The 27,281-nt window shown below is 40.0% G+C and overlaps 1 protein-coding gene across 1 annotated transcript; it reads left to right on the top strand.

Moving 5' to 3' along the window:
* Window positions 1-262: 262 nt before the first annotated feature.
* Window positions 263-25,415, top strand: THRB (thyroid hormone receptor beta; the record flags this gene model as incomplete). The annotated part of the gene is made up of 7 exons (XM_080611456.1): window positions 263-590; window positions 9,775-9,875; window positions 14,010-14,157; window positions 15,955-16,160; window positions 19,320-19,466; window positions 23,242-23,500; window positions 25,174-25,415. 7 exons carry the CDS (start codon window positions 263-265, stop codon window positions 25,413-25,415), a joined length of 1,431 nt encoding a protein of 476 aa, XP_080467582.1.
* Between the last annotated feature and the right edge of the window lie 1,866 nt (window positions 25,416-27,281).

Here is a 27,281-nt window from a genome sequence, read left to right as displayed (position 1 = left end):
TAACTTACAGTCACAGATTAAGACCTTTGACTGTCATAAATCTGCTTCCCAATATGTTTGACTGGCAGGGGAGTTCACAAGCCGTCCCAATATAAATAGGATTTTAGCACATCAGGTGGTGCTCTGAAGTAAAACGGACTGTTTTGCAGTCGACTTTGTTGGTGTATATTCATTGCTCCTCTCCCATTCTATGTGTATGCATGCCTGCGTGTGTATGCATGTGTGTGTGTACGTGAAGTAGAAGCTGAGATAGGGTAACAAAATGAACTACTGTATGCAAGAAATATATGAGGTGCACCCAGCTGCCGGTAGCAATTGCTACATGCAGTCCACTGATTATTGCACATATATTGAAGATAATCAGGGTTACAGCAGTTGTGATGCTCAGGTCCTGCACAGTAACAACATATATATGGAACAGGCCTGGGCGGTGAATCAGCCTTATACCTGTAGTTACCCTGGAAACGTGTTTAAAAGCGAGTACTCTGACATGGACATGGCCCTGAATCAGTACAACCAACCTGAATATTTCACAGAAGAAAAACCTACTTTTTCTCAAGTGCAGTCGCCATCGTACTCTCAGAAGAAAGGTAGGGGCAATTTATTTAAATAACAAAAAAAATATAATCTCTGGTTTTGTTTTTGTTTTGCTTTAAACTTACAGTTGCATCAGTTGGCTCAGATGCATCTTTGGATGTGAAAGCTGCCTGTTCAAAATTGAAAGCAGCAGTAACATAGGTTGCTAGGTGATTGTAAGGTTTTTCTGTGAGCAATGAGGATTTCCAAGGACTTTTTCTCAATCTGTAAGAAACATTTGCAAATATATTGCTTGTTTTCTGCTTTTTGGGGCTATTAAGTTCATTTGCTATTCGCCAGTGAGCTAGGTAAGAAAGTTTCTCTTAGAAAATATCGTCATGATATATTCTGCGTCTTAACGCTGCATTTCTGGTTACTTACAATTTGTGTGAGTCCTCATTATCAGCAAATGTGGACTGTGTGTACTCGGCAACTTGCTTAAAAATATTGTAAAAATAGAACTGTAAATATGTATTGGAAAATGATTATGTTTAAGAGTTACTGTCTTGTAAGTGAAAGCCATGTAGTTTCTGATTATGCAAAGCAAAAAATGACTGAAAACATAGAACGTACCTATGTAAGAAGGACTGTTCTGCATCCAAAAAGTTGATGTGTTTGTGAGAGACAGTCAGAGTGAAGTATCTGCTCTCTCCAGGTTAAATCATTGCCTGTTTTTAACGTTTATTCTTTTGCTTTCAAGTAAGCAAAGCAAATTCAAAAAAGAGCCCAAAATACCAACAAACACACGGAAATGTTTTTGGTGCTACTTGCTCTGAACTCAGACAAGCAAACTGATGCATACATAGCGTACGTTCTATGTGTTTATTTAAAATCACATTATTAAAGGATAAAAACACACAGTCTGTTGTACCAATATAATGCCCTTTGTCTGTTGAGACCAGACTTTCTGTATGAGTTATGCAAAACACAAGTGAATCTGATGTACCTCGGCAGATAGAGAAAACACCATTTACTACTTTCAAAGTAGCTTTGTAGTAAAAAGCAGGCTGATTGATCTTATGAAGTACATGAAAAACTGCAGTATTTTCTTTTATGCAGGCAATATTCATTTAGGGCTTGGTGCAGTAAGTCTATTTTGGCAGAAATCTATGTTCGGTAGAAAAATGTCTGAGTTTTATACTTTGAACAGCATTGTATTTCATAATAAAGGAAATGTTTTTTAAAATCCTGTTCTAGGAAGCTAGCAGAACATGATCAGATTGTAGACGAAATGTGGTTGTGGATAATGCATGTTTTTGTGTTGTGCTACATTTTAAACGCTTTTTAAGGCTATTTATCTGCTCTTGGGTTTTAACTAATGAATTTATAACTCTTTGTAGACTTTTCTCATGCTTTGTTTTTGGTTAAAGAAAAACAGCACTAAGGATTAATGCAGAGAAAATAAAGACTTGCTATTGCAAAGCCAGTGAAGGAATACATTTTTCATAACATTAAAGGTTATAAATAATAATTGATATACCTAGATCAGAGCTTTAATTAAGATATTTCAGATACCTGACATATGCTCTGTTTAAAGTTTTTGTCTTTGTTTGGTTGAAAGAACAGTTTTTAAAGTTGCTTGTCTGCCCTTGCTTTCTACTACCTCAGTTTCACTAAGAAATGGCTGTGAATTTTGGTGGAAGCTGGCTTTCAAGCAGGCTTTTAATTGACCATTCACAGAGACTGAGCAATGTGCTTTGGGATTCTTTCAACCCTTAGAACCTTATTACTGTGATAATCAATAAGAAGTTGCCTCCCTTCTGTCAAACCTTTACAAATGCTGGGTTTGTTAAGCAGAAGGGATATAAACTCTCCGGGACATGTGCATCTTCCTTTTTGTTTTTCCTAATTTCCATCTTTTAACCAAGCTATCCTAAAACTAACGAATCTTAATCCTGTCCTAAGAACAGAAGGCTCTACACAGGGCATGTGTGTCTGTATTGATCCAGAATTGATCTGGGGGGGTGATGATGAGGGAGTTTGTTAGAGAAGCCTTAGTAATAACCCATTAAAGCAAAATTAAGTCCCTAAGCAGGTGTTCATGATGAGTCTTGATTGTTGCAGTTGGTATTTCTGTTAGTCCTCTGAAGTTTGTAGTAACCTCAGTAGTATGCTGTTCAAATCAGATTGTCCTTTACAATAGCACACGAAGTCTTTTCCTATCCAAACTTTTGTGAGTTACTAAGTGGTTTCCTCTGGCCAGGAAAAAAAAAAAAAAAAAGCAACATTTTATATGCTGAAAAAAAGCCTCCTTTATGAAGGGGAGTTTAATTACTGCTCTATCTTTATGTCTTTAAATCTTTATCTTTTTATTCTTTAAAAGAAGTCAGAAAATAACTTTAAACAACAAGAACTGAAGACCCCAACAAACTGTTACTGAAGGAAAAAATGAAATACTTACGGCCAGTTATTCTAAAATACAAGGAAGCATTTAAGCTGCTCCAGTTATTACATTACATTAAAAATTGTTGTTTCCTGATTATCTGTCACAAATTCTGATGAAAGCCTTGACATTGTGCTCCAGAAAATCAAGAGGTGGAAGTGCAGTTTTAGCTTTACATCTGCCTGCTGCTCCTTTTATCTCTTGTGCTATAGTGTATGCTTTTAAAATGTAGCAGCACAATATTCATGCAAGAGCTCACTGTTTTATTAAGCAAGCTGTCTTGGACCTGATCCTACTGCAGGAGACAGGCAACCAGATACACTTTGCTTTCTACATGGGGCTGTGAAATCTGATGAGCAGAACAGGGCTCATCATGAATGCTCCATCCCTGGTGGTGTTCAAAGTGAGGTTGGACAGAGCCTTGGGTGGCATGGTTTAGTGTGAGGTGTCCCTGCCCATGGCAGGGGGCTTAGAACTAGATGATCTTAAGGTCCTTTCCAACTCTAACTATTCTAAGATTCTATGATTCAGTGATTGTGAGAATGAGGAGCTATTTCCAGTTCTGTCTCAGAGAGCTTAAACTGGAATATTTTTCTCCTCTTATGGTACCACCGGCCATGGTTATCTTGCAGCACTGCACGCTGGACGGATGATGCTTGGGGCAGCCTGTGCCACCCTGCCCTTGTGCCAAAGCTGAAGATAGACGAAAGTGTTCTTAGATCTCCTCATACTGCCTCTACAGTGAGAAGTACCTGGTGACAGGGTAGAGGCAGTGCAGCCAGGAAAGTACAAAATAAGTAGATACAGAGGTCCAGAAACCTCAGTATCTCCATGTTCGGTGTGCGCGCAGTGTTCTGGCCATTTGGACAATGTGAGAAATAGGTCTGCAAAGTTAAAACTGGGGTGAGAGTTGCCTTTCACTTCCCTTTGCACAGTCCTTTATGGACAGAGTTAATGAAAGATGTCTGTGAGTGTCCATGAGGTTAGACTTTAACTTCAGGCTCTGTGGGGTGGACCAGGAGTAACCACAGGCTGCCCCCCAAACCAAGAGTTTGCAGGTGGGAATTCTTGAGTCGGGCTGTAGCAGTGCCAGCCCCTCAGCCCTGTGGCTTCCCTTGCTTCCCAGAAGCAAAGTGAGAGTAATGGTGTCTTAAGGGCTCTTGTTACGATGGGAGAATGGAACTTTAAAAGTTATTATTCTTGTTGATGTTAGAATTGTAAAATAATAATGTATATAATTGTAATTGTCATTATTATTTCCCTTTATATTCTGAGGCTATTTATGTGCAGCTGAGAGTACGTACTGTATGAGTGCGAGAGTATGGGACCAAATTAGTCCAAACTGAGTTCATAGTGGTGTGACAACATTAGGGTACTTTCTGAATAGCTAAGAAAATACAACATGGAGATTATATAAAAATGTCTTCTCATAGGTACAGCCAGTGTGTGTGCATATAATCAACTCACAGAAACACTGACAATTTGTTATCTTCGCCTTTGCAGCAGAGCGGTTCTCAGAATGTTAACAATTGTTTTGGGCTTAAAAATGCTTAATTTTGCTCTTGACCACTTATCTAAGGAGATAGCACTGACCAGAAAAATTGCATCTTACTCAGCAGATCATTGCAATTATATGTTTCTTTTTTAATAAAAATATCAGTGGAAAAAGGGTTTTCAGCTCCTTTAGTGTAACCTTTCCACAACCAAATGAAGGGTGCAAAAGTGAACTAAGTCATACTTTGCTTTTGCGTCAGTAGTAAAACTGAAATTCAGTGAGGCTTAGCTTTCTGAACGTAGAAGTTACTTGTGATACTAAGCAATGGTGTCTAAAAGCCTTTAAATAATTTTGGGGGAAATTTTGCAACAGTAGGGCATTTTGTACCTGTGGTTCTGATCACAGCAATTTAAGTAATAGCACAGTTTGGACTAGAATGTTTTCAGCACATCTGGGCAAAGTGCACTACTTTTGATAAGGGTTCTGACCCAGCCCAAAGAACAGGGTTAGTACATAGATAAATCACTGAGGGAAAAGAGAGTGTAAAATGTTCCAGATTCTATCTTTGCAGAATCTCTTGCCAAATTTCAGTAATTCTGTAAATTTTAGAATGTCAACAACAATCGAAATTGCAGGCAAGAAAGCCAGATAGCGAACAAGAAATGTGTAAATCTGCTTAACAACATACTCGGTGCTTCCGAGCTCAATGGAGAAATAAGCAACTTTTCTCAGTGGGAATAATTTAAAGGAAATGGGAAACAAGGATCAGTGTACAGCCTAGCCTTTCAGATCAATATTGGTAATAGCACAAACAAGAATGGAGTATGCTTTTTGTCACTCATCTCTTTGCTTTCTCTGATAAACACTCAATTTAAGCTTTTTCTACACAAGGATGTATCTTGGATGATATCTGGGTGCTTCTTATAATTTTTTATAATTTATAAAGAGTTACAATGTGACTATGGAGTCGGTAGAACAGCATATGAATTTTCAGTTCTAACGCAGTTGAGGATTCTCAAGGTAGTAATTAATTTCATCTTTTTCATTTTCTTATTGCAGCATCTGGTAAGTGAATACGAGCTTACTGGTAAATCCTAAACTACTCATTTTAGTGAGTGATCACTAGTCATGCAAACCATACTAGATAGGGAAAAGAAAGATTTCAGGGAATATATTTTATACATGACTCTGCCAGTGTACAGTGAAAATAAAATACTAAATAATGGTCTTAAAACACAAGTGTCCTTGTGCAGTAGCAAAAAATGTCTTTTTCTGATTGCACGGTAGAAGCGTTTGGTGGATCAAGAGCAAACTAATAAGGAACATCTGGTATACAGGCATAATTTGTGTTGATGTCACTCATACCCCTGTTTGGTAGTCAAATATGGTTTGGGTCCTAGAATCTCTTTAAGGTGTGGTTTAATCCCTAAGCCAGTATTACGTTATCTGTACAGACGCAGACATGGAGATGTACGGTCTATGTGATGAGACTTGAACAAAACTGAAATTGATTTTTTCCTTTTCTCAAAACATTTTTTTTTTTTTAAATGTGTGCTAGGTACAGCGTTAAAAAATGCAACTTTTTGGGGGTTGTTTTCATTTCAGTAGTTTTTCTTTACCTTGTTGCAGGAGAAGGGCAAGAATAGCCACCGAGTGTCATCATTTGTGTCCCTCCAATCTGTCACATATAATGCTTTAAGGTATCATTCCTGCAAATGGTAATTTGAGAGTGTAGGCATACCATATTAATGAAACAGGGTACCTCAGGTGACTGCATAGGTTAGCAAATCTCATTCTGTTCTTACAACTGCTGGGGCAAACTCATGGTGCCTTTTCCTATCAAAGGGAATCATTTCTTGCACAAGGAATCATTGCTTCATACCTCTGCAAAGTTAGTGTTATGATTTAAAAGATGTTGTAAATCACCATCGGGATTGCTATAATGGATTATATAATATATTATTCTAGACAGGGGGAACTGGTCTTGCTGAGTGCTTAGCCTTGCCAAGAGAGTAAGATTAGGTGGGCTGGCAGGTGGGAGTCTGGGGAGCAAAGGAGTTGCATTAAGCTGCAGGGAAAACACTAAAGATGACAGGTCAAGGTGATTCATTGGTGGTCTCCACTCCAAGGTGGGCATTGGGATGAACAATATCAAGTTATACTTGACAGATTGTTAACTTCGGGGATCATACAGGATACACCAAATGATAGTCCTTGAGGATGTTAAAATACAGTAGACAGGCTTGAAAGACCAATAAATGATATTGTTTATTGTATTGTACAATTCAGTGAGATTGGTGTTGCTTTTGAATGGTTCTTCTTACGTATTTACTCAGTAGGTTTTGACCAATAAATACAGGATGAAATATGAACACCAGAAATAGAAACCTGCCCAGTGTTCCCATGAGATTTGTCATCATCATTCTTTTATAAGAGAGCATCTGGGCTACTCTGTCCAGACAGCATCTGCTTCTTCCACATAGGATTTTTTATTTTTGGTTTAGAGTTACTAAACACACAAGATGCCAAAGTACTTGCTGATATGAGAAACAAGTCCCTATTAGTTTGCCTCTCATCTTTTTTCCCCACGTGCTGAATGAGTGAAAGAAGTCTTTTGCTCTGCTTCTTCCTCAAACCATCCAACAGGCAACTCTGCTGCTATCCATGGCTTTGCCAAAAATCTCCATTGCACTATTCATAGCTTCCATGCTAGTACCAAGTTTGGAAAAACACTATTGAATTTCCTCCTGCTGGTATTGTTTCTAACTCTGAGTAGCAGCAAAAATGCACTGAGGCACTTATCTGCATGTCTTACAAGTTAAATTTCATTGAATTTATACAGAGGTCAGACTGGATATTGGAAGCTACTAGAAATTATTTACAGTGGACATTACTGTTTGTACGAACTGAATGTAAGTCTCCTTATTCCTCTTGGCAGGATGTCTGTTTGAATTAAATATTTTTAAAATACTGCTGAAAGTCCAACTTTCCTAATTTCTAGCAGTTTCTGACTCCATTAGCTGTTGGAAGGAGCGTTAAAAAGATGTTTATTGCACGCTTCTTTTGCCAGTGATTTCTTGGGATAAGATTTTTTTTTCTATCCATGTTTCCTGTTGAATCAGCAGAAGAGTTCAAAATGCGTGCTTACCTTGTGACATGGGCACAATCCTGCAAATGTGAGGAACATAATATTTAAGTATCTTAAATAGCTGGCACTTATTTCTGATGCTGCAAAAGTGGGAATGCAGTTGCATATAAGGATGTAATTTTTAATTTCTTACCAGGAGTGCCTGTAGGAGATACGCATTTTTTGCCAGGTTGGAAACTGTCTCCTGGGTTAGATAAAGTCATGAAACTCCAAGAAGGAAATAGACGCCACGTGATTACATGTGCAAGCTACTATATATTAAGGAAGCGGCTTAGACAAGTGGTCTCCTGCTCCAACAGAATAAAGCTGCCATTACATGAACAGTGCTAACCAGATTACATACTTAATGAAATATCAGGGCATTTAATTCACAAGTGATTCTTTAAGAAGCAAGCCAGGGATACTGAATTTTAGAGGACATACTCTATGCTATACTAAGTCTCTGTTTCATGAATAGCAGTAACTAGCAATAACAAGAAGACATCAATCTTTATGAGAAATTTAGTGTAAAATTCTTCATTCCTTTGCTGACTCTGCTGCCTGTTGTATCAACTCCATGTTGTATATGTGTTGCACGTGCAGAGGCAGGTGTGAGCAAAAGGGAGACAGGATAGAGATAATAGCCTCTGCTAACCCCCCACTGGCATAATGTCTGTTAGGAGTCAGTGATGTAAGTTAGAGTTGAAACGCTACTGTGTTTCTTCCCTCAAGGTCACAGAGCCAGCTCCGTGTATCCACCCGTCCTTATCCAAGCACAACTTGTTCATCATGGAGAGGTGTAACCTGAATGTAAATCTGATCTTTTACTGTATTATTGACTGATGCTATACATCAGTAAGATCTCAGCTCAGTTCCCCTCTCCACTTTCAGATGCCAGTAGCGTATTGGCAAACCTGATAAGCAGGTAGCTGAGCATGGCTTCAGAGTGTTCCTGCTTCCCAGCATTATGGAAAGACAGGAAAGACCAAGAGGGTGACCAAGCACTTGCACAGACTGCCAGAATGACTGTGAAGTCTTCATCCTTGCAGATACTCAAAACCCATCAGAACATGGTCCTGGGCAACTGTCTGTAGGTGGCCCTGCTTAAGCAAGGAGGTTGAACCAAATGACCTCCAGAGGTTCCTTTTAACCTCAGCCATTCTGGGTTTCTGTGAAATATTTACTACACTTTAATAATCTTATGTGGTTACACACATAGGTGCTCTTCCTTCTCTTCCCTCAAAATGAGTCTGAGATCTCTGTATTGCGTCTTTATGGATAAGTTTTTCAGAAGGAAAAGTTATGTACCGTAGCTCCATTGATTATGAGTCATGGGAACACTTATATTGAATGGTTTGTAATTTACCCTGTTGAAAAATTCTCTTTAGTTTAGAATTACCTTTTGGTTGCCATCAGAATTGTTTTGGGGTTTTGCTCAAATTGGAAATACATTTATGTTATCAAAACGAATGTCATTGTGGGAGAAGGATCAAGCATTGCCAATGTTTTTTATAACAGTGATACTTGATTTGATTTGTTGGGTGTCTGGTAAACCACTTCAGGAGAGAAAGTGATTCTAACACATGCACACACACACACACACATACTTATATGCCCACGTATTCTGTCCTAAATGCAGGCTATAGTAAATGTTCTTGTGGAACACATCCAGGTCAGGTATGATCAGTACAGCTTATTGCTGGTACTTGTCTCCTCTGAAGCTTTCTTTAAACTAACGGTCTCTCAGTAAATACTTCTTACTACCAGGTCCGTAAGGCACCCTGCAACCAGGGATCTCATCTTCAGTGTACAAGTATATCTGGTTTTATGTGAAACAGGAAGGAGAAATATCTAGTATGTTATTTGATCTTTTCACATCAAAGCCTTTGAGGTAAAAATAAATATATTTGTTTTTCTGAGGTAATATCTCACTCAGAAGAGAGCAATCATGTTCCAGCTTCTCCCTCTTGACCAGTAGATGCTGAAACAGTCTGAAAAGTAGAAGATACTCTAGACTATGTGTCAGTAAGTCTGTAACATAGTATGAGCATTTTATTCAGGAAATTCAGTGGGTTCAGAAGCATGGGGCTGGTAGACAAGATCTGCAGTGGATTTTAATATAATGTTTTCTTATCAAATGTATCATGTCATTTTATATTGAGTTTACATGCCACATACTCTTTTTCTTTACAGGGTATATACCCAGTTACTTAGACAAGGATGAGCTATGTGTAGTATGTGGGGACAAAGCCACCGGATATCATTATCGCTGCATCACTTGCGAAGGTTGCAAGGTAAATGGCACAGTGGGAAAGTGGGAATCAGAAATAGCTTTCCAGCTCCTCCATTATACAGACTTCCTGAACTGTGCTGTCATAGAAAAGACAGATTAGAAGTGAATAAGAACATCCAGTACTGATGATAAGCCGTATCTGGCTATGCTGCTGCACTTCATATGCATAAGGAATATAGTTGGTTTTTGCAGTGTTTGTTTCTAAAAAGAAAACAAGAAATTTAGATTTCTGTAGCTGCTGTTTAACTGTTAGCTTTTACGTTTCCATTGTTTAATGTTTCTTTGGCCATGTTCTCAGTCAACGTACATCAGCATACTCCCAGCAGCTCTAGTGAAGCTGTTTATGCAATAGATTCTGCCTATGGCCATGAAGAGTGTGTAGCGATTAGCAGTGTTCCAGTGCCTCTCATCATCACCGTGAAGAAGCAAAAATCAAGGTCCCTTCCACATGCTTATACAATGGTAACATCTATCACTTTCGGAAGCATTGACACCCAGTTAAAACAGTTTCAAAAAGATCTTTACTTCTCTATCTTAAGCGTATTGAAATGAGCTTTCAGCCCTAAATTGCATCCCAAAGCTACATGCAAAATTAAAAAAGAGATTGCTTTGGGCAAATAAATAAATTAAAAGAAAAAAATTGAGCAATACAATCAGGCACATCTTACATGATTTCACTGCTACAAATATGCCTGAATGGCTTGAGATCATGTAAGAAAGCTATTCTTTCCTGCAGAAAATAACGAATTCTTGTATTTCTAAACAAATGGGACCACACATGTCTTGGACTAGTGTCATGGGACCAAACTACAAAAGTCATATTCTCTTCATCCCCAAAGTCTGGAATAGTTGAGTCTGAGACTTTGGGGTCAGATTGGCTTTAGAGCCCCACATCAAAGTAACTCTTTTGTTGAAGTAATGCCTTCAGTTGTACAGCATTGTCCTACGTTACATTTATGAAATGCAAAAAGACCTAAATATCCTATATACAACAGATTTGTGGTAATATTCATAATGGTTTTATACACATGCATATAATATGTATGAAAAATATTTCTATCTGAAAAAACCTGTGGGACTGAACAAGGGATTCTTACGCATTTGCATCCCATATACCACGTGTCAACAGTCCATAAAATGTATGAGTATGACTTAATTTAGATATAATGAGAAGTAAGCTACACTGTGGCATCATAAAATACCTTTTGCTCCCAGCTGAACTCTCACCAGTTTTTCTATTAAGGTTTTTGTTGCTCCAGCCAAAGTATTTCCTCTTTATGTCTACCAAGTATTTTAAAGATACAGCATACAAAATCTACTTTTATCTTCAGGTACAGTTCTTCTGTCTGATGTACAATTTAAAATAATCCTGTGTGCACAAGGAACAGAGCTAACCATTTCCAAAAAGTAAATTAACTTTTTTCTCCTATTTCTAGTTGGCTTACAAACAGACCATTTTGTTTTGTTTTGATTTGTTGTTCTGGCAAATGTATTCATTGTACAAGATGGGGGGTTTTGTGTGGACAATTTCAACACATACTTTGGAAGATCTCTCATGAGATCTCACTTGGAGTACTGTGTATAGTTCTCATGTCCCCTACGTAAGAAGAGCATGTTGGAGCAAATCCAGAGGAGGGCCACAAGGATGATCAGGAACTGGAGCACCTCCCGTATGAAGACAGGCTGAGAAAGTTGGGGCTGTTCAGCCTGGAGAAGAGAAGCTGCATGGAGACCTCATAGCAGCCTTCCAGTATATGAAGATGACCTACAAGGATGCTGTAGAGGGACTCTTCATCAGGGACTGGAGTGATAGGACAAGGGGTAATGGGTTTAAACTTGAACAGGGCAAGTTCAGGTTGGATATAAGGAAGAAGTTCTTTACTGTGAGGGTGGTGAGGCACTGGGACAGGCTGGCCAAGCAGGTTGTCTTCAAGGCCAGGTTGGACAAAGCCTTGGGTGTCATGGTTTAGTGTGCGGTGTCCCTGCCCATGGCAGTGGGGTTGGAACTGGATGATCTTAAGGTCCTTTCAAACCCAAACCTTTCTATAATTCTGTGATTTTTCAGCAAAGTTGTATGTAATCAATTCTCAATGATTTTGACATTTACTAGTTGCTTCCACTCAAAATCACTTTAATTTTGTAACAACATTAATCAAGGCTGACAGCCAAAAATCTGCTTTGGCAAGTGCTTTCATGAACAAAGCATCCTCATGCATGATTTCTGAAGAGTAAATTGTAAGGAATTTAAACACAAATAAACCAAGGGCGAGTTCTGGCGTCACGGAAATGTTTCTCTGGACTGTATCCATTGCATCTATTGCTATATAGATGCATAGTAAAGGAATTTAGGGAAAAGAGTAGTTGCCTTACAATAATTTTTTTTATTTATGTTGATTTTTTTATGTTTTATTTTATTAATGAAAATTAACACTTCCATGATGAAGTGTTTGGACAGAGAACAGCTTCCTTCTCACATTGTATCTAGAGATGATTAAAGAGGTTTTCTGCAAAAAGTTTCCAAGAAATGCAAAGAAATGGGAAGGTGAAATGTGGTGGTCCCAACACAAATGATGAAGAGCCTTGTCATTGTAAAACTAGAGCTACATTAAGTCCCATGCAAGGTTTGGAAAACACCTCCTGAGATTCATCAGAGATTTTTCCATCTCTTGCTGTAACTACAGATTAGCCGGTGTCCTTGGTTGTCCAGAGCCATCTTTGGCCCTCAGGGCGGAGGGGGAGAGGTCCTGTCTTTAGGAATTCGTCACAGGGTTGAGAGTGGATCCAAATCCAGCTGTTGGGTAGATGAAAGTTTGAGAGCTGATCCAAACCTCACGTACGGGCATCTTGATTGTGATTTTCTGGATTTTGGCTCAACCCAATGAATCCCAGTCTTGCAAAGGCTCACACACATGCTTTATGCAACTCATTTTAATTGAGTTTTCATGTCTTATCATTATTAAGGAAGAAAAAGTTGCACTCTTAGCTCAAGTTGGATCATATAAGCTAAAACTCTAATGAGGACAAGGCTCTTTATTGTGTTCACTGGAGTTAGAAGCTCAAGCTGAAGTACAGACTTATCTGTACATCTTAATTCAACAATCTCTGTTAGCAGAAATTACACACTGCCGTAAGATTTTATCAGTTGTTATTTAACATGATTAAAACCAGAACTTTTGCTTTGTGAAGAGACCATTCATCAGATAAAATCCCCATTGAAGAGGCTATTTATTAGGTAAAATCTCACTTGAATTTTGCCATTTTCACTGAATCCGAAGCCATTCTCAGTGGCCTCAGGCAAACAGGACCAGGGTCCCAGTGTGTTCTTTATGTCAAGGCAGTTGCCAGCTGCACTGCTGGATATAGGCAGTCTCAAACAATGGTGAAACTTGAAATTAAAGTCTACATTTCTTGCTTTACGGCTTGTCTTGTCCGTATCTTGCTGGTTTTGGAAGTTTATCCAACTCTTTCAGAAGTCAATAAGAAAAGTGATGTTGGAATTAGTTACCAGGATTACGTCCATAATGTTCAGACAGAAGTTTTAGCTGATTTCCTTACCTAAGTCCAGGGTCTATGGGGTGTTTGCAAAATTCTTAGTCTTAGCCAGATTTGGTTGTTTGGCTGGTTGTTTGGTTGGGTTTTTTGACTTTGATGGAAAGAAAGGAGTAGAACTGCTTGTTCTAAATCCTATAGTGGTGCAAACACACCTCTGTTCTTAATATTTGCAGAAGCTGCTCTTTAATTAAAAGTATGTATGTGTCTCTTAATATCCCTCTAAATTATTGTGTAATTTAGAAAGGGAATCAAAATAAATTCTGTAGTTCAAATGCAAAAAAATTCAACACACAGAAACATGACTTCAAGAAGACATGTAGACAGTATTCGTCCCTCAAGACAGTGTTACTTATGCCTTTACTTACCTCAAATGTCTATGTGGTTTTAGTTTTTAGAGAGGAAATGTTTTGTGAAACTCAGATAAGAAATGCCATACACTATAAAATTAGTTTTTCTCTATGAGAGTTTCATGGAATGAGGTACGTTATCTTACATTCTTAGGTACATTTCTACCAAACCAAAGTGGCTCCCAATTTGAAAAAAAATGCTAATGCTTTCCAATGTATTTATTTATTGCACTTAGGGGTTTTTTAGAAGAACCATTCAGAAAAACCTCCATCCAACCTACTCCTGTAAATATGAAGGAAAATGTGTGATAGACAAAGTAACAAGAAATCAGTGCCAGGAATGTCGCTTCAAAAAATGTATCTTTGTTGGCATGGCAACAGATTGTAAGTACATTTGTCTGGTTTTCTTTCTTTTTTCCTTTTTTAATGTGTGTGTTTGCTTAAAGTATGTTGGGTTTTGAAGCTTGTTAAAGTAGAGCAGAACTGCCAGCACTTTTTTAATAACTTGTAGCGGGGATTTATGCCCATTGCATCAAACCACTCTCGTAAGGCTGTAATTTTTTGTTTACCCTTCTCCAGACTGCACCTTCTCCTGGCCCTACCAGGTTGAGTAATAACGGTAGGAATGTTCACTCTCTGGAGGAGAGGAGGGAGAAGTACATCTGAATGGACACTTTGCTTAAGAAAAAAGCATCTTGTTTAGAAAATTCTGGAGGATGTGAAATTTAATGTCGTTGTATGAGTCATCCTGCAGTTGTTTGTTTTATTTTTAGCCCTGAAGAAGTTATCTGCTGCAAAGAACTCGACTCTAATTCTAAAGTAATAGAAAATATGGCTGTAAGATTAACCCTTAGGGGGTCATCTTTTTCTGCCACTGCACAGGGATTTATACCAATAATTTCAATTAGTGCAAGTGGGAGAAAGTCATGAGTCCCCCTGTGCATTGATGTTAATGGTTGTTGCTGGCGTAATCCTCTGCAGAAGGACTAACAGGAAATCGGGTCTAATGAACAACAGAAAAGCACTCTAACTTAGTATTTCTCATTGTTAATGTAATCTATAACAGCGCCTTCTGTCTAGAGGGAGATAGAAGAAATAACACAATTTCATTTTAGCCAGGTAGACTTTCGGGAGAGGGGGTAGGTAACCCTGGGTCACCATTTCACATTCAGCCCAGTCTGATGCAGCAGGCAGTGGTGAGCATCAGACAGGTAGTGGATGTATGGATTGAGAAGTTTCTCCGAGGCTGGTGCTGACCTGCAGGTGCCATTACCATAAAGCTGCTGTGGCCTTTGTGGGCTGCACCCCCTTATAACAGCCAAAGGAGCTATCACTGAGCACAGCAGACAGGCCAGCTATTCCTCAACTCAGAAAGGGCTTCTCCCACCTTTGAGTTCAAACATGTGAATGGGAGCATGTAAGCAGGACGTTTGTTTCTCCTGCCTGCCCGCCTGCCCGCCACCAGCTGTGAATCAGAATGGTCCTCCTCTGCAAAAGTGGGCCAGTCAGTTTGAATGGACTACTCATGTTTGCATGGAAAATGGGATAAAACCTTCAGTGGTGGTCACAGATGTGCAGCCCTGGGACCTGTATCTGGCATCACTGGTAGTAGTGGGGAGCAAGGGGAATGCTACAGAATGTTACCATTTGTAGGGTTTGAGGAAAAGGCCAAAGGCAGATTATTTCTGATTGTGTCATGCAGCAGGTAATTGAGCCTCCTGTGAATAAGAGTTCCCAATATCTCAAATCCGCGTTACCTTCTGCTGGCTTACAAGAGCACTCTACACAATTCAGAGCAGTTAGCATGCTGATACTACTTCAAAGAAAACAAAAATGTATCTTTCCCATCATGGATTACTGCAAGTCTGTTATGGGAGCACTTTGAGTCCTTAGAAGGCTTTTATGTATTAATTTTATAGGCAGAATGAGCAACTGAAGGTAATGGCAGTTAGCAAAATGTTACCAGAAGGGTAAGTCATTCTTTGTAATCCAGGCATCTGAGAAAATTAAGTTCTCTTGTGTCTCTCTCCAAACTGTGTCAACTGCAGGTCTTACCAAAGTACTTCTTTACTGATCAGTTAAGGTGTTTATAACCATTTACTACCTCAGCCATAGAAAAGACCAAGGTTCAGACAGGCTTAAGAGCTTCCTTCCATTTCTGTATGCTTTTTCCCCTGCTAGTGGTGTTGGATGACAGCAAGAGGTTGGCAAAGAGGAAGCTGATAGAAGAAAATCGAGAGAAGAGACGTCGGGAAGAGCTGCAGAAAACCATTGGGCACAAACCAGAGCCAACAAATGAGGAATGGGAGCTCATCAAAATAGTTACCGAAGCACATGTGGCCACCAATGCACAAGGAAGCCATTGGAAGCAGAAGAGGAAATTTCTGGTAAGGACTGTAGCCTTTTACACTGCTCTTGGAGCTGGGTTCCTTTCTTTCTCCTGAACTTCTAACTCCTTCCCAACTTTGGAACCCCAAAGAGAGTATAACTGCCAGTGTATTGATGTTTATGAAAAAGGGATGATTTCTTATAGTTACTCTTGCCTTGAAGTTCAGGGTTTGATCGGACAACATATTTCAGAAGATAAACAGCATGTTGCTAAGTTAAGACTTACTCAGCTGGATAATCTTAATCTGCTATTATAATAAAAAGTAGAAGAATTGTTTCACTCCTGATTGACAAAGGAACATATTGTATATGTATTTAGGGATAATTGTCTTTATTAGGAGCTACTATGCAACATATTCTAAGTCTTAAAACAATGTAAAGTTTTAGGAGAAAGCTGATTTTTTTACTAATAACTCATGGTTTTTAATTTCTTGCTTCAAAGTGAACACGTTAATTAAAATAAATCTGGCAAAGAAAATTAATTTCAATGAAAGCAGGATGATACATGCACTATAGCATTGGGATTGCAGATTACAAGATGACTTAAATTTTCATTCAGCCTGTAACTAAGGATCAGAAAATAAATGGTGATCTGTGATGCTCAGCCTTAAAAAAGGATTTATTTGATTTTTGTAAATCGATTTTTAAAGGAAGTAAGTGCAGAATCCAAGATGCTGATTCAGCACAGAAGAGGGATTATAGACCACATTTCAGGAATACCCAAGGGTCTTTAACAGTCTGTGTATAGCAAATCAGATAGAGAATACTCATTTTCTGCAAGCCTAGGTTCCTGCTGCCTCATTCACTGTCAGGATCTTGACCCACGGTTCAGTTGATTAGAGAAGTTATATATTCAAACCAGCTGATCCCTTTTATAACGATTTGTTAATTCCAGTGGCACTCTCTAAGTTTCTGTATGAATTCCATGTTTGTAGTAGCGTGCAGTGGGGAAACCACAGCCAGCAAACAATGGCAAGAAGCAACAGAGCACTTTCCAGTGATGCTGCACAGCACTGTTTGTGGCAGTGGTTTTAGCAGATCAAGAAGCAGGTGCAATAGTGTGTTTGGTTGCTTAGACAGGAGGGCTATTCTTTGGGTATTGCCTGGTTCAGGATAAAGCCTGGGCAGCTTGACACTGGGGCTGGGAATATATACACTGAACCACATAAAATGTTCTCATTGAGGGACTTCAGGCTCTGAAAACAATCACAGCAGAGGGGAAGCCTCCAGCAAAGGGTGCCCAGAGGCAGAGCATGAGGTGAGGTGATGACAGAGCTGTTGAGAGAAGGGAGGGATGGAGCAGAGGCAGGAGGGGAACTTTTAATGGACAGCTCAGAAACCAGCTGTGACTTCTGCAGCTAGTTCCTAGATCAGACCAAACTGTTCTTGGTGCAGCCCTCACTGCAGAGCCTCCTGGTTCTTTGCAGTGCTCACATGCTGAAGCCCAGTGGTTTCAAGGCAAGCATAGGAAGCTTGCTGACACGTTGCAGTGAGCATAGAAGGAAAAGTCCATGATGGTATACCGACCCCACGTGAAGGACTTCGAAAGCCCCAGCCTCAAGCTCCTGAAGAACAATAGGAGCTGACTTGCATGTCCCGGGAGCTGTGGGTTGGTCCTTAGGCAGCTGAGGCTGGTACTTCAACAGCAGGAGCTCCTTTGAGGTCTGGACCTCTTTTCTTACTGAGGTGAGTCAGGTGGCAAGGGCCCTCCAGTTGCAGGCCCTTCTGGAGTGTATTAGCTTTAGCTAGCAATCCTGACTTCTTTTGCCTTTCCCAAGAAAATGCTGAGTTCTATCTTTTATTCCCTAACAATGTTATGCATGTTTTTAAGCATTTGGTCTTCTTGCTTGGAAGTGATAAAGGTTATTTATCATGAGCACACAGACAATCTGGTTTAGTTTCCCAAGATTCGGGGAGGGAAGGACCTACAACTGGGATTATTTTAGTTTCTTATTGGGACCCATCAGATAATTGAGCCCAGTCCTCTTTATTGTTTTTTTTACACTTGGAGCTTGCTTTATTAACACATTGCTGAGTTTTTTTCTTGCAAGAAGTCAGATTTGGATTCATGTTGGTGACAGAGCTGTGGAATGATCTTTTATGATGTGTTGCTTTAAAAAAATAGCCGAGCACAAGTTTTTATTATAGACAGCACTTTCAGCACCTCCCCTGTTGAAGTGCCCTTACATAAATGTCAAGAAGTCTTAAAGGCCACTTTCTCTGGGTTTTATCCAGTTTTTGGCTCTCTGATGTGAACAAAATCAAATCTCTGCATGGCGGCTGGCAGGTCTTTTACAACCACAAAGCCACACTTAGGGAACAGAACAGCTTTGATATGCATGTTTTTAAAATACACAAGAACATTGATGCGCTGTGATAAAAGTCAGGTGAACAAGTTCAAGTGAGTTGGAATAAAGAAATACTCATCACATTCTGCTTGAAACTATTTCATTGTCTATCCCTATGGGATTAATTCTTTTTTCACGTTTTGGAGAAACCTTGGGCTGAAGTCACGCAGAAGGTGATTTTCAACCAAAATTTTGCCCAGACAAGCTCAAATTCTAGTCACTTTATCCAGACTGACTTTGTGTTAGACAATTCTTAGTCATCAGTTGGTTTAGCCTAGTTTTGGAAACAGGCCTTAGCAGTTGCCTGGAGCTCTGTGATGCCAGGCAATCTGTTTTGGTAAGGATTTCAGAACTTCAAGTATGTGAAAGAGCCCAATTCTGCAGAGCTGTCAGCATCTTCTCAGGAATAATAAGACACCTCAGCTCCCTTTTCTTCTAGAGAAATTTGAGAGTTCTCAGCACCTGTAAGAACCAAGAACAAGCCTACATTTTTCAGTGAAAAAAAAATGCATATAAGCTATACCCACAAAATACTCAGATACAGGCGCAAGGAAGAAACTGCATGTGCACACTGTTGCAGCTGCCCACACAGGATGGGTAGCGGCGTTCTACACGCCCATCTCTCTGTGCAGTCACCTCTTTCACAAATGCCTTACAAACAAAAGGTGGCATAATGGGCATTACTTACAAAGCAAATTGTGATATTTTGCATTGCAGCGTATCTTCCATCGCCAAGCAGTACTTTCTAGCATATAAAATAGTTGCTGTAAGAGAGATTTTTTGTTTAAATATATCTGTTTATATCCTTAGCCAGAAGATATTGGTCAGGCACCAATAGTTAATGCCCCAGAAGGTGGGAAAGTGGATTTAGAAGCCTTCAGCCAGTTTACAAAAATTATCACACCAGCGATTACAAGAGTGGTGGATTTTGCCAAAAAGTTGCCTATGTTTTGTGAGGTAAGACTTCCTTGCACTCCTCATGTATATACCTGTTGTTAAAAACTATCCAAAATACTCCTGGCACAGAACTAAAAAAACCACTGTGTTTAAGATGAGTAAAATTGAAGAGACTTGACGTAGATGGGATTAGAATCATATGGAATTTTATGGGTTTTCTTTTTCCTGTGATTACTGAAGTCCTGATTTTGTTCATGTAGAAGTCGTCGTGGTTCATTAGGAACTCAAATGTGTCTTTAGAGGTGGTCTTGAACAGAACAGATGAACAAAAAGCGACTGTCTAGAAGCATCTTTGAATTGTTTAATCAGATCTCCCAGGACACGGTTCCCTCTGTGCTTTATGACTCCTTGGCCAGTACAGTATAGTGGAGTTAGGTCTACACAGTAACAAATCCTTCAAATTCAGAAAGCATCCCTATCAAGAAATGGCACTTGCCTCGTTGTGTTCTCTAGGCATGCTTTTCTTGAACAGGGAAGCTATGCATAAAAGAGTCTGTAAAGGTAATTGAATGTCATTGCAGGTTGATACTAACATGTAAAATACACAGTAAATAGACTCAAGTAGACTTAATTGCACATTAAGAATACAGCTGATCTCATTTACAGTGAGGTATCGTTTTATTGAAGGACCAGGCACAATGGTGATGATATTGTTCTCCTAAGGTAAAAAAATGTATCAGAAGTGCAGACTGGAATAATATTACAGTCTTAGTAATCTTAATAACGTTTTAACATGGAAATATCCCTGATCCAGCCATGGAAGAATGCCTGCTTGCTTGCCCACAATGCAGAGCAACAGTTGACTCTGCTGGTGAAATGCCAGTGGTGAATTATATTCAAAATGGGAATGACCATGATCAATGAACATTTGGCTTCCTAACTCAGGAACAGTGTTTCTTCTTCACAACTAAACATCGTTCAGGAAGGAAGTTTAAGGCAGCCATAGCATTTTACTCTTCTGTGGCTGGCAGCTTTCCTTTAAGGTCAATCAAGGAAAGTTATTTATGTCCTCTGGCACCTACAACACAAGAAGAGGTAAATATCAATAGTTGGCATAGTGTAAATAGCTCTCCCTGGCTAACCTCAGCATTGGCTCCATCAGACAAGTTGAATAGCTGTCCCTGGCTAACCTCAGCATTGGCTCTATCAGACAAGAAAGCATGAAGTAATGGCCAAGCATGAAGATTTTAAAATGCAAGGAATGTGTCCATAGATCAAGAGGCCACTGCAGCATTCACTGTCTGAGGGGATGTCTCCTCTGATTTGGCATTTGTTGGTGGGAAGTAGCAGTTGATATACCTGTTATTTTTCCATATACAGCAAGGTGTGATAGCAGAGTGAGGGACAACTTGTGAACACAAAGGAGTAGAACAGCTCTCATCCGAGTTGTCAAATAGATCTTGCTGTAGCATAAAGAAAATAACAACTGTTTGCTCCTTTTTGAAGCGGAGAAGCAAAGGGCAGGAACCTGAGGTGCTCAGCACAGTTCCATGAGGCTGCAGCTACACTTGTGGTGGCTGCCAATATGTCCTGCAGGGGTGAGCACCTTTTGCTTTTTCTCCCTGCAGAGAGAAAAGGAAAGGACAACATGTGGCAAATAATCAGTCACATTTGTTGACCTTGCTCCTGGAAGGTGCTCTGGTGGTAGCAATGCTCAATTGATGACCGTAGAGAGCATTAAAACCTGCGTAGGTGGGAACAGAACTGACGTTCAACCCCCTGTCTTTGGTGACTGCTGCTACTGGCAAATAAGACTGGAGACATGGCATCGTGACCCATGTATTCTTCAGAATTAGGAAAGCAGGTGAATGACGGGCATAGTCAGAAGTAGGAAGAGAAATTCTCATTGGTTTAAGTTACTGAAAAAACAGCTGAAGCATCATGAAATACCTTCCATGCTGTTATCTGTCTCTTTTCCACCATTCTTCCTTCTCCTTACTTTTATTCTTAAGGTCTCTTGTCTTTTTCCTTCTCATATGCTTTCTCTCTCCTCTCCCTTCCCTTCCCTTTCCCACTCTTCCTTTCTTTTCCCCTTCTCATCCTTTTCTTCCCCTTTTATTTAAATTTATTTAATGTTATTTCATTTCTTACTCTGTTTATTTCCCTACTTCAGTCTCAGGAGCCAGACAATGGCACTGTCATTGGGTAGTGAGACTGCCACTGTGCCTGTGCAGCCTTCCGTACACTGCTGCTGAGCTGAGTGCAATCAGCAAGGAAAGTGATTTGCCCTGAACAGGATGAGTCATTCTTCTTGTGTACCAAACACTTCACACCTGAAGTTGACATTGCTGGAAAAATAGCTGCATGATTCAACTCCTTTTACCGACTGTGGCCAGCTTTGTGCTTAAAACTATTCTCTAAAAGGGAACAGCCTTCCACTTGACTTAGGTAGCTGTCTGGCATCCACTCTGCACCGTTTTACACCAAATCAATGTACTTGCTTTGCGAGTACACAGTTGCCATGTAAACCTGTAATTGGTGAGGATTTTTTCATTTTGATTTGTGAAACAGGTAAATATAATAACTTTGTGTGAATCAGAAATTGATGGGGTTTTGCCTCCTTTCAAGCCAAGTAGAAATGAGTTGCTTTTTCATCTATGTGACCGTTGCTGTTTGAGACTGTTAGAGGCAGTCTCAAAATAGTCTTGTGGGTTTTGCTGTCATTAAATTACCTATGAAAACATAAAGACATGATTTACAGAATGTGTCTGCATCCTGGTAGTACTTTATAAATACAGAACCTGTCTCCACCAGTTCAGACAGCTTACCTTTTTTGACGTGGAAAATACATGTCTAGCCACATGCCCTTAAGATCGTGCCTTATGCACCAGTGTAAAAGCTCAAGTTAAACCATAGATTTTCTGTCTGTCCAGCAATAATATGGAGAGCCTAGGGAGATCAGCCTTACTAGGCTAAATATAGCTTAAGTTTTCTGTTGTTTAAATGGGCAGTGAGAATTCGAGTACCTGCCCTATTCAGTGATTGAGGTATCTGTCCTAGAGACAAGAATTTATTTCACTCCTTTTAATTAAAAAGCTGTTCACTCTTACAGACCCTTCCAAATGTCTGGTTTTAATTCTGGCCAGGTAAAAAATAAGCATGGCTGGCAGTGAGTTTAACTGGGATGGCTGAGGTCTGTAGCAGTTCCAATTGTACTTTATTCTGTTATGCTATGCTTTAAGTTGAGGTCGTTCAGGAGTAGAAGAGAGAAGGGAGAACAGCTGAGAACAGTGACCCCTTCAGCCATCTCAGTGAGATCCACCCCGATGGGAGACAAAACCAATAGTATATGTTACCACTAACCTGGCATCTGACAGATCTGCTTCTCCATTCACACTTTGTTAAATCTTCTGCAAAATGGAAAGCTACATTCTTAAGGTTTATTGGATTTAATTTTATAATGCTCCCACAAACTGAGTGGTCCCACAGAGAGCAGCACATCTGCAAGTTGGGTCACTTCACCTCAGCATTTGAAATAGCTTGATTTGCCTGGAGTATCTTGCCCAGGACCTCTTGCCTATAGCTGTGTCATCACTGAAATTCCTAATGGTATGGGGGGATATTAACCTGCTGGCAGTGTCTGAAAGCAGGAGTATGAGTCTTGAAGGTCTGTGTGGTGCAGTCAGTCAGCAATGTGTTTGGAGAGTAGCTGCACTATGCAAGGTAGTGTCCTGGGAGGTGAACCACAACTTCATGCTCATGGATTTATTGTAGTTGTAACACCAACTCAGTTTGGAAAACATATCTTTTCCTTTCCTGTTTATAATTTCTGCAGCTGCCATGCGAAGACCAGATCATCCTTCTGAAAGGCTGCTGTATGGAGATAATGTCCCTCCGAGCAGCAGTTCGCTATGACCCCGAGAGTGAGACTTTAACACTGAATGGGGAGATGGCGGTGACAAGGGGCCAGCTGAAAAATGGGGGTCTTGGCGTAGTGTCTGATGCCATTTTTGACCTGGGTATGTCTCTTTCTTCGTTTAACCTGGATGACACAGAGGTTGCCCTTCTTCAGGCTGTTCTGCTCATGTCATCAGGTGAGAACAGAAATATATTGGGAACCCAACAATTTTGAAACTCTTTAGTCCTTGTCACAAGCCTCTTTTTCAAATGAATAGAGTATGTTAGATCTTGTAGTGCTGACTAGAGTAATGTGGGAGAAATTTTCTCTCAAAAATCCCTTGCAGCTTAGAATTAGTTTACTCAACACTAGGAAAAAAATCCAGGGTATTCAGAGAGATGGGCATGAAAGTGGCTTTGATAACACACCTTGATCAGTGTAGTACTTAGGGAGGAGGCAGGGCAGGGATGATCATCAGAAAGGAATCAGATCTGGTTCTGAGTCAATTTCCCTTGAATGAAAACCTGGTAATTTAGCAATAGTTGTCCTTACAATAAGTTCCCTCTTCCCCTATGTGCTGTCATGCACTGGGCGGGATGTACAGTTTACACATATTTCCATCAGTGCTCATATGCAAAAGCATATGAGCAAGATGACTGTCATACGCCATCTTGCACCACTTGCTTTTGGACATTTGAGAGCTGTGCTGTTTCCCCATGCAAACTGCAACTGGTCTCTTGGTGGTGTAATACAGAAGCAGCACATTTCATATGATTTCCAAAGAGTTTCTAACCTTCTCAAATCAAGTATGTGTTCAAGTATGCTTCCATTGACTGTGCCAGCCCAAAGAGGAAATTCCATTCTTGGGCAGTGGCAGATTTGTCAAGATTTTGGTTTAAAACCACTTTGAATTGAATTGAGCATTGAATAACAATACACAGACAGGGATTTACAAGCATTAACTGCGTCTGAGACAGAAAGGTTTCCACATTAATTGCAAGAAAGCACTTGACCTTCCCAATCAAAATTTTGATTTCTTTTTAGTTCCCTACACCGTGATACTTGAGTAGGGGATTCAGAAGGACCTGCTTTCAGTTCAGTTCAGAAGACTTGCTTTCACAGAAGTGTCTCCTGAAGAGTGACTTATGAACAAAGCTTTCCCAGTGTCCATCTGGGTGCTAGTTGAGACAATCAGTCAGACTTTTGGTGGTGTTGTTCCTTGATGCTCCGTAACAGTTTCCTTTGCAGCTTTCCGACTGTGAGACACTGGCACAGGGTGCCCAGAGAAGCTGTGGCTGCCCCATCCCTGGCAGTGTTCAAGGCCAGGTTGAACAGGGCTTGGAGCAACCTGGTCTAGTGGAAGGTGTCCCTGCCCATGGCGGGGTGTTAGAACAAGATGATCTTTGAGGTCCCTTCCAACCCAAACCATTCTGTGATTGACCTGTGGATCAAAGCTTGACCAAAGCACTGATCATACTGTAGAGAAACAGATATGAAAGAACTGTGATTTAGATATCTGGCAGGGAAAATATTTTCGGTCTTTATTAGTTGTTTCATAGAAAGGTATAGGTAGAAGCCTTAGCTGAGATCAGGGGTCTGTTGCTGTAGTCACTGTAAGGAAACGCTTCCCAAACAGCTATACTCTGTATGGACAAAGGATGACGAAAAGATTATCTCCTTGTTTTAATGAGGCTCGTACTGATAAGTGAAGTGTCCAGGGTCAAAGAAGTTATTTCTGGCAGAGCCAGATGTTCTTGGTTCCTCCTTTCTTTCCTAATAACGGAATCATCCTATTTTTCCTGATTTATAATCAGGAATTTGTTAAAGTAGATAAGAAATAACAATAACTCTGCTTCTTTGTATCTACAGATCGCCCAGGCCTTGTTTGTGTCGAGAGGATTGAGAAGTGTCAAGAGGGTTTCCTCCTGGCATTTGAACACTACATTAATTACAGAAAACACCATGTTGCACACTTTTGGCCAAAACTGCTGATGAAAGTGACAGACCTGCGAATGATCGGAGCCTGCCATGCCAGCCGCTTCCTGCACATGAAGGTGGAGTGCCCCACAGAACTCTTCCCTCCGTTGTTCCTGGAAGTGTTTGAGGATTAGAGAGACTGGAGCAGATCTCCACACCCACATCACACTACTGGCTGTCATTTCATCCCGTTGTCCAGCTCTTCTCACCTCTGTTTGTTCTTCTTCTTTCATCTCTTCTGTTTCTTGAGGCAGGGTTGGGTTTTTGTTCAGTTTTTCTTCCGGGGTTACTGGAGGCAGTTGTATACACATGAATGAAAACATCCCTTTAACACGAGTACTTGTGACTTTTGCTATTGCAATTTGTTCTTCGGTCCTTTGATGTGAATGCTTTGACAGCTTAACAGTGAAAATACAAACAAACCAATCTCATTCACCAGCACTAGTGTGGTCACCAGCTCACACATATCATTGCTTGGGAACTATGGGAAAGAAATTGAAGTGGCAGAAAATAAATTGGCTTCCAAGGTAAAACAGCTATTGTTAATTAGACCCTGACGATTCCGTCTAGTATTACCTCATTTTGCAGGGCACAAGTGACCTGAGATGACAATTTCTAGTCTTCATGGTTTTTCTTATTGTAACAATCACCATTATGATCTAAGATCTCCATCATCATCATAATCACATTATTACCTGAGGATTGTTCCAGCAGATACAGTTTAACAGTGCCTCATAAATCAAGTACTTAAGATAACACAGTTTTAGAAGGGACTGGCTCATTTTTTTCCATGTGTATAAGAAATTAAGATCCTTCAGTTCTTACTACATTTCAGCTCCAGGTAACTTCACTGGAAGGTCTGTTGGAGTAAGGAGGGGAATGTGATCCTCCGAGGTGCTTTTCCTAAGAGTGGAGACATCTGCTTTTTGTGAGGTGTGTGGAAAAATTGTCACTCTGAGGGACAAGGCTCTCTGTCAGGATAGCAGGCTTTCCTTGGAGTTATTCAGGGATATGAATGCTCATAGAATGAGGACAAGGAGAATAAAGTATATGGAGTGACCTTCAGATGGGATGAAAACCAACTATGTCATTAACGACACTCAAGACTATACAGCTTTATTCCAGTAATACAAATAGTGTTGCTTGGCAGTAGTCTTTTGTTTTATATATATAAAGTTTATATGCATGTATATATATAATTTTATATATATATAATTACAAATCTTCAGCAGATGTCTTAAGCGTATTTCCATTGTTTTATCTTTTCTCTCTCTCCTACTCTCTCCTCTGTGTGTGTTGATCAGCCTGGTTCTCCCTCCTTGGTGTCTGTATGACTTTCGTTTGGCTAGGTTCTCTGTTTGAGTCTTTTAATTTATTTCCACTAACTGCACTAACAGGAACCAAACTGAGCAATGACGGGATGTTCTGCTGCCAAAATCTGCAAGCCAGTACTCAGTCTTGGAATGCATGGAGGCCGGTGATGAGGGCATGATAAGCAGAGGTTCCTCTCTGTCATACATCTCCATTCAGGGATGTTGTCCCTAGGTTTTATAAACTTGATATTAAACCAATCTCTGAATTTGTATGATACATCAAAAGCATCCTTCTGTTCTTCCTGGGGACCAGAGATTCAGTTCACCTATTCTGCACTTGCTCATATCCCATGTTCTTTCATGTTGTGCATGCATTTGTACCAATTTCTTTCTCTGCTATTTATTGATACATTTGCCTGGCAAGTCAGTGGGCATTGTTAGGATGGATGTGTTGACTTTCAAAGCTCATGGCCCATATCTAAGCCCATACGTTATGTGTTTATCCCCTCATGAAAACATGATACTCAGGAAAACTTGGTGGTGGAACACAGTATATGTGTGTCAGGGGCTGAATTCTTCCCACCCCTCTTTCCCTGCATCATTGATAATACATTTGCAGTGCTATTGGCTGTAGTTTCAGGGATGTAGAATCTTGTTCTCCCTGTTCTCTGATATCATATGCATCTG

This window comes from Psittacula echo, assembly GCF_963264785.1.
Source record: "Psittacula echo genome assembly, chromosome: 2".
NCBI classification, from domain to species: domain Eukaryota; kingdom Metazoa; phylum Chordata; class Aves; order Psittaciformes; family Psittacidae; genus Psittacula; species Psittacula echo.
The sequence above is the reverse complement of the archived record's forward strand: the minus strand, read 5'-3'. Positions and strand labels throughout refer to the sequence as shown.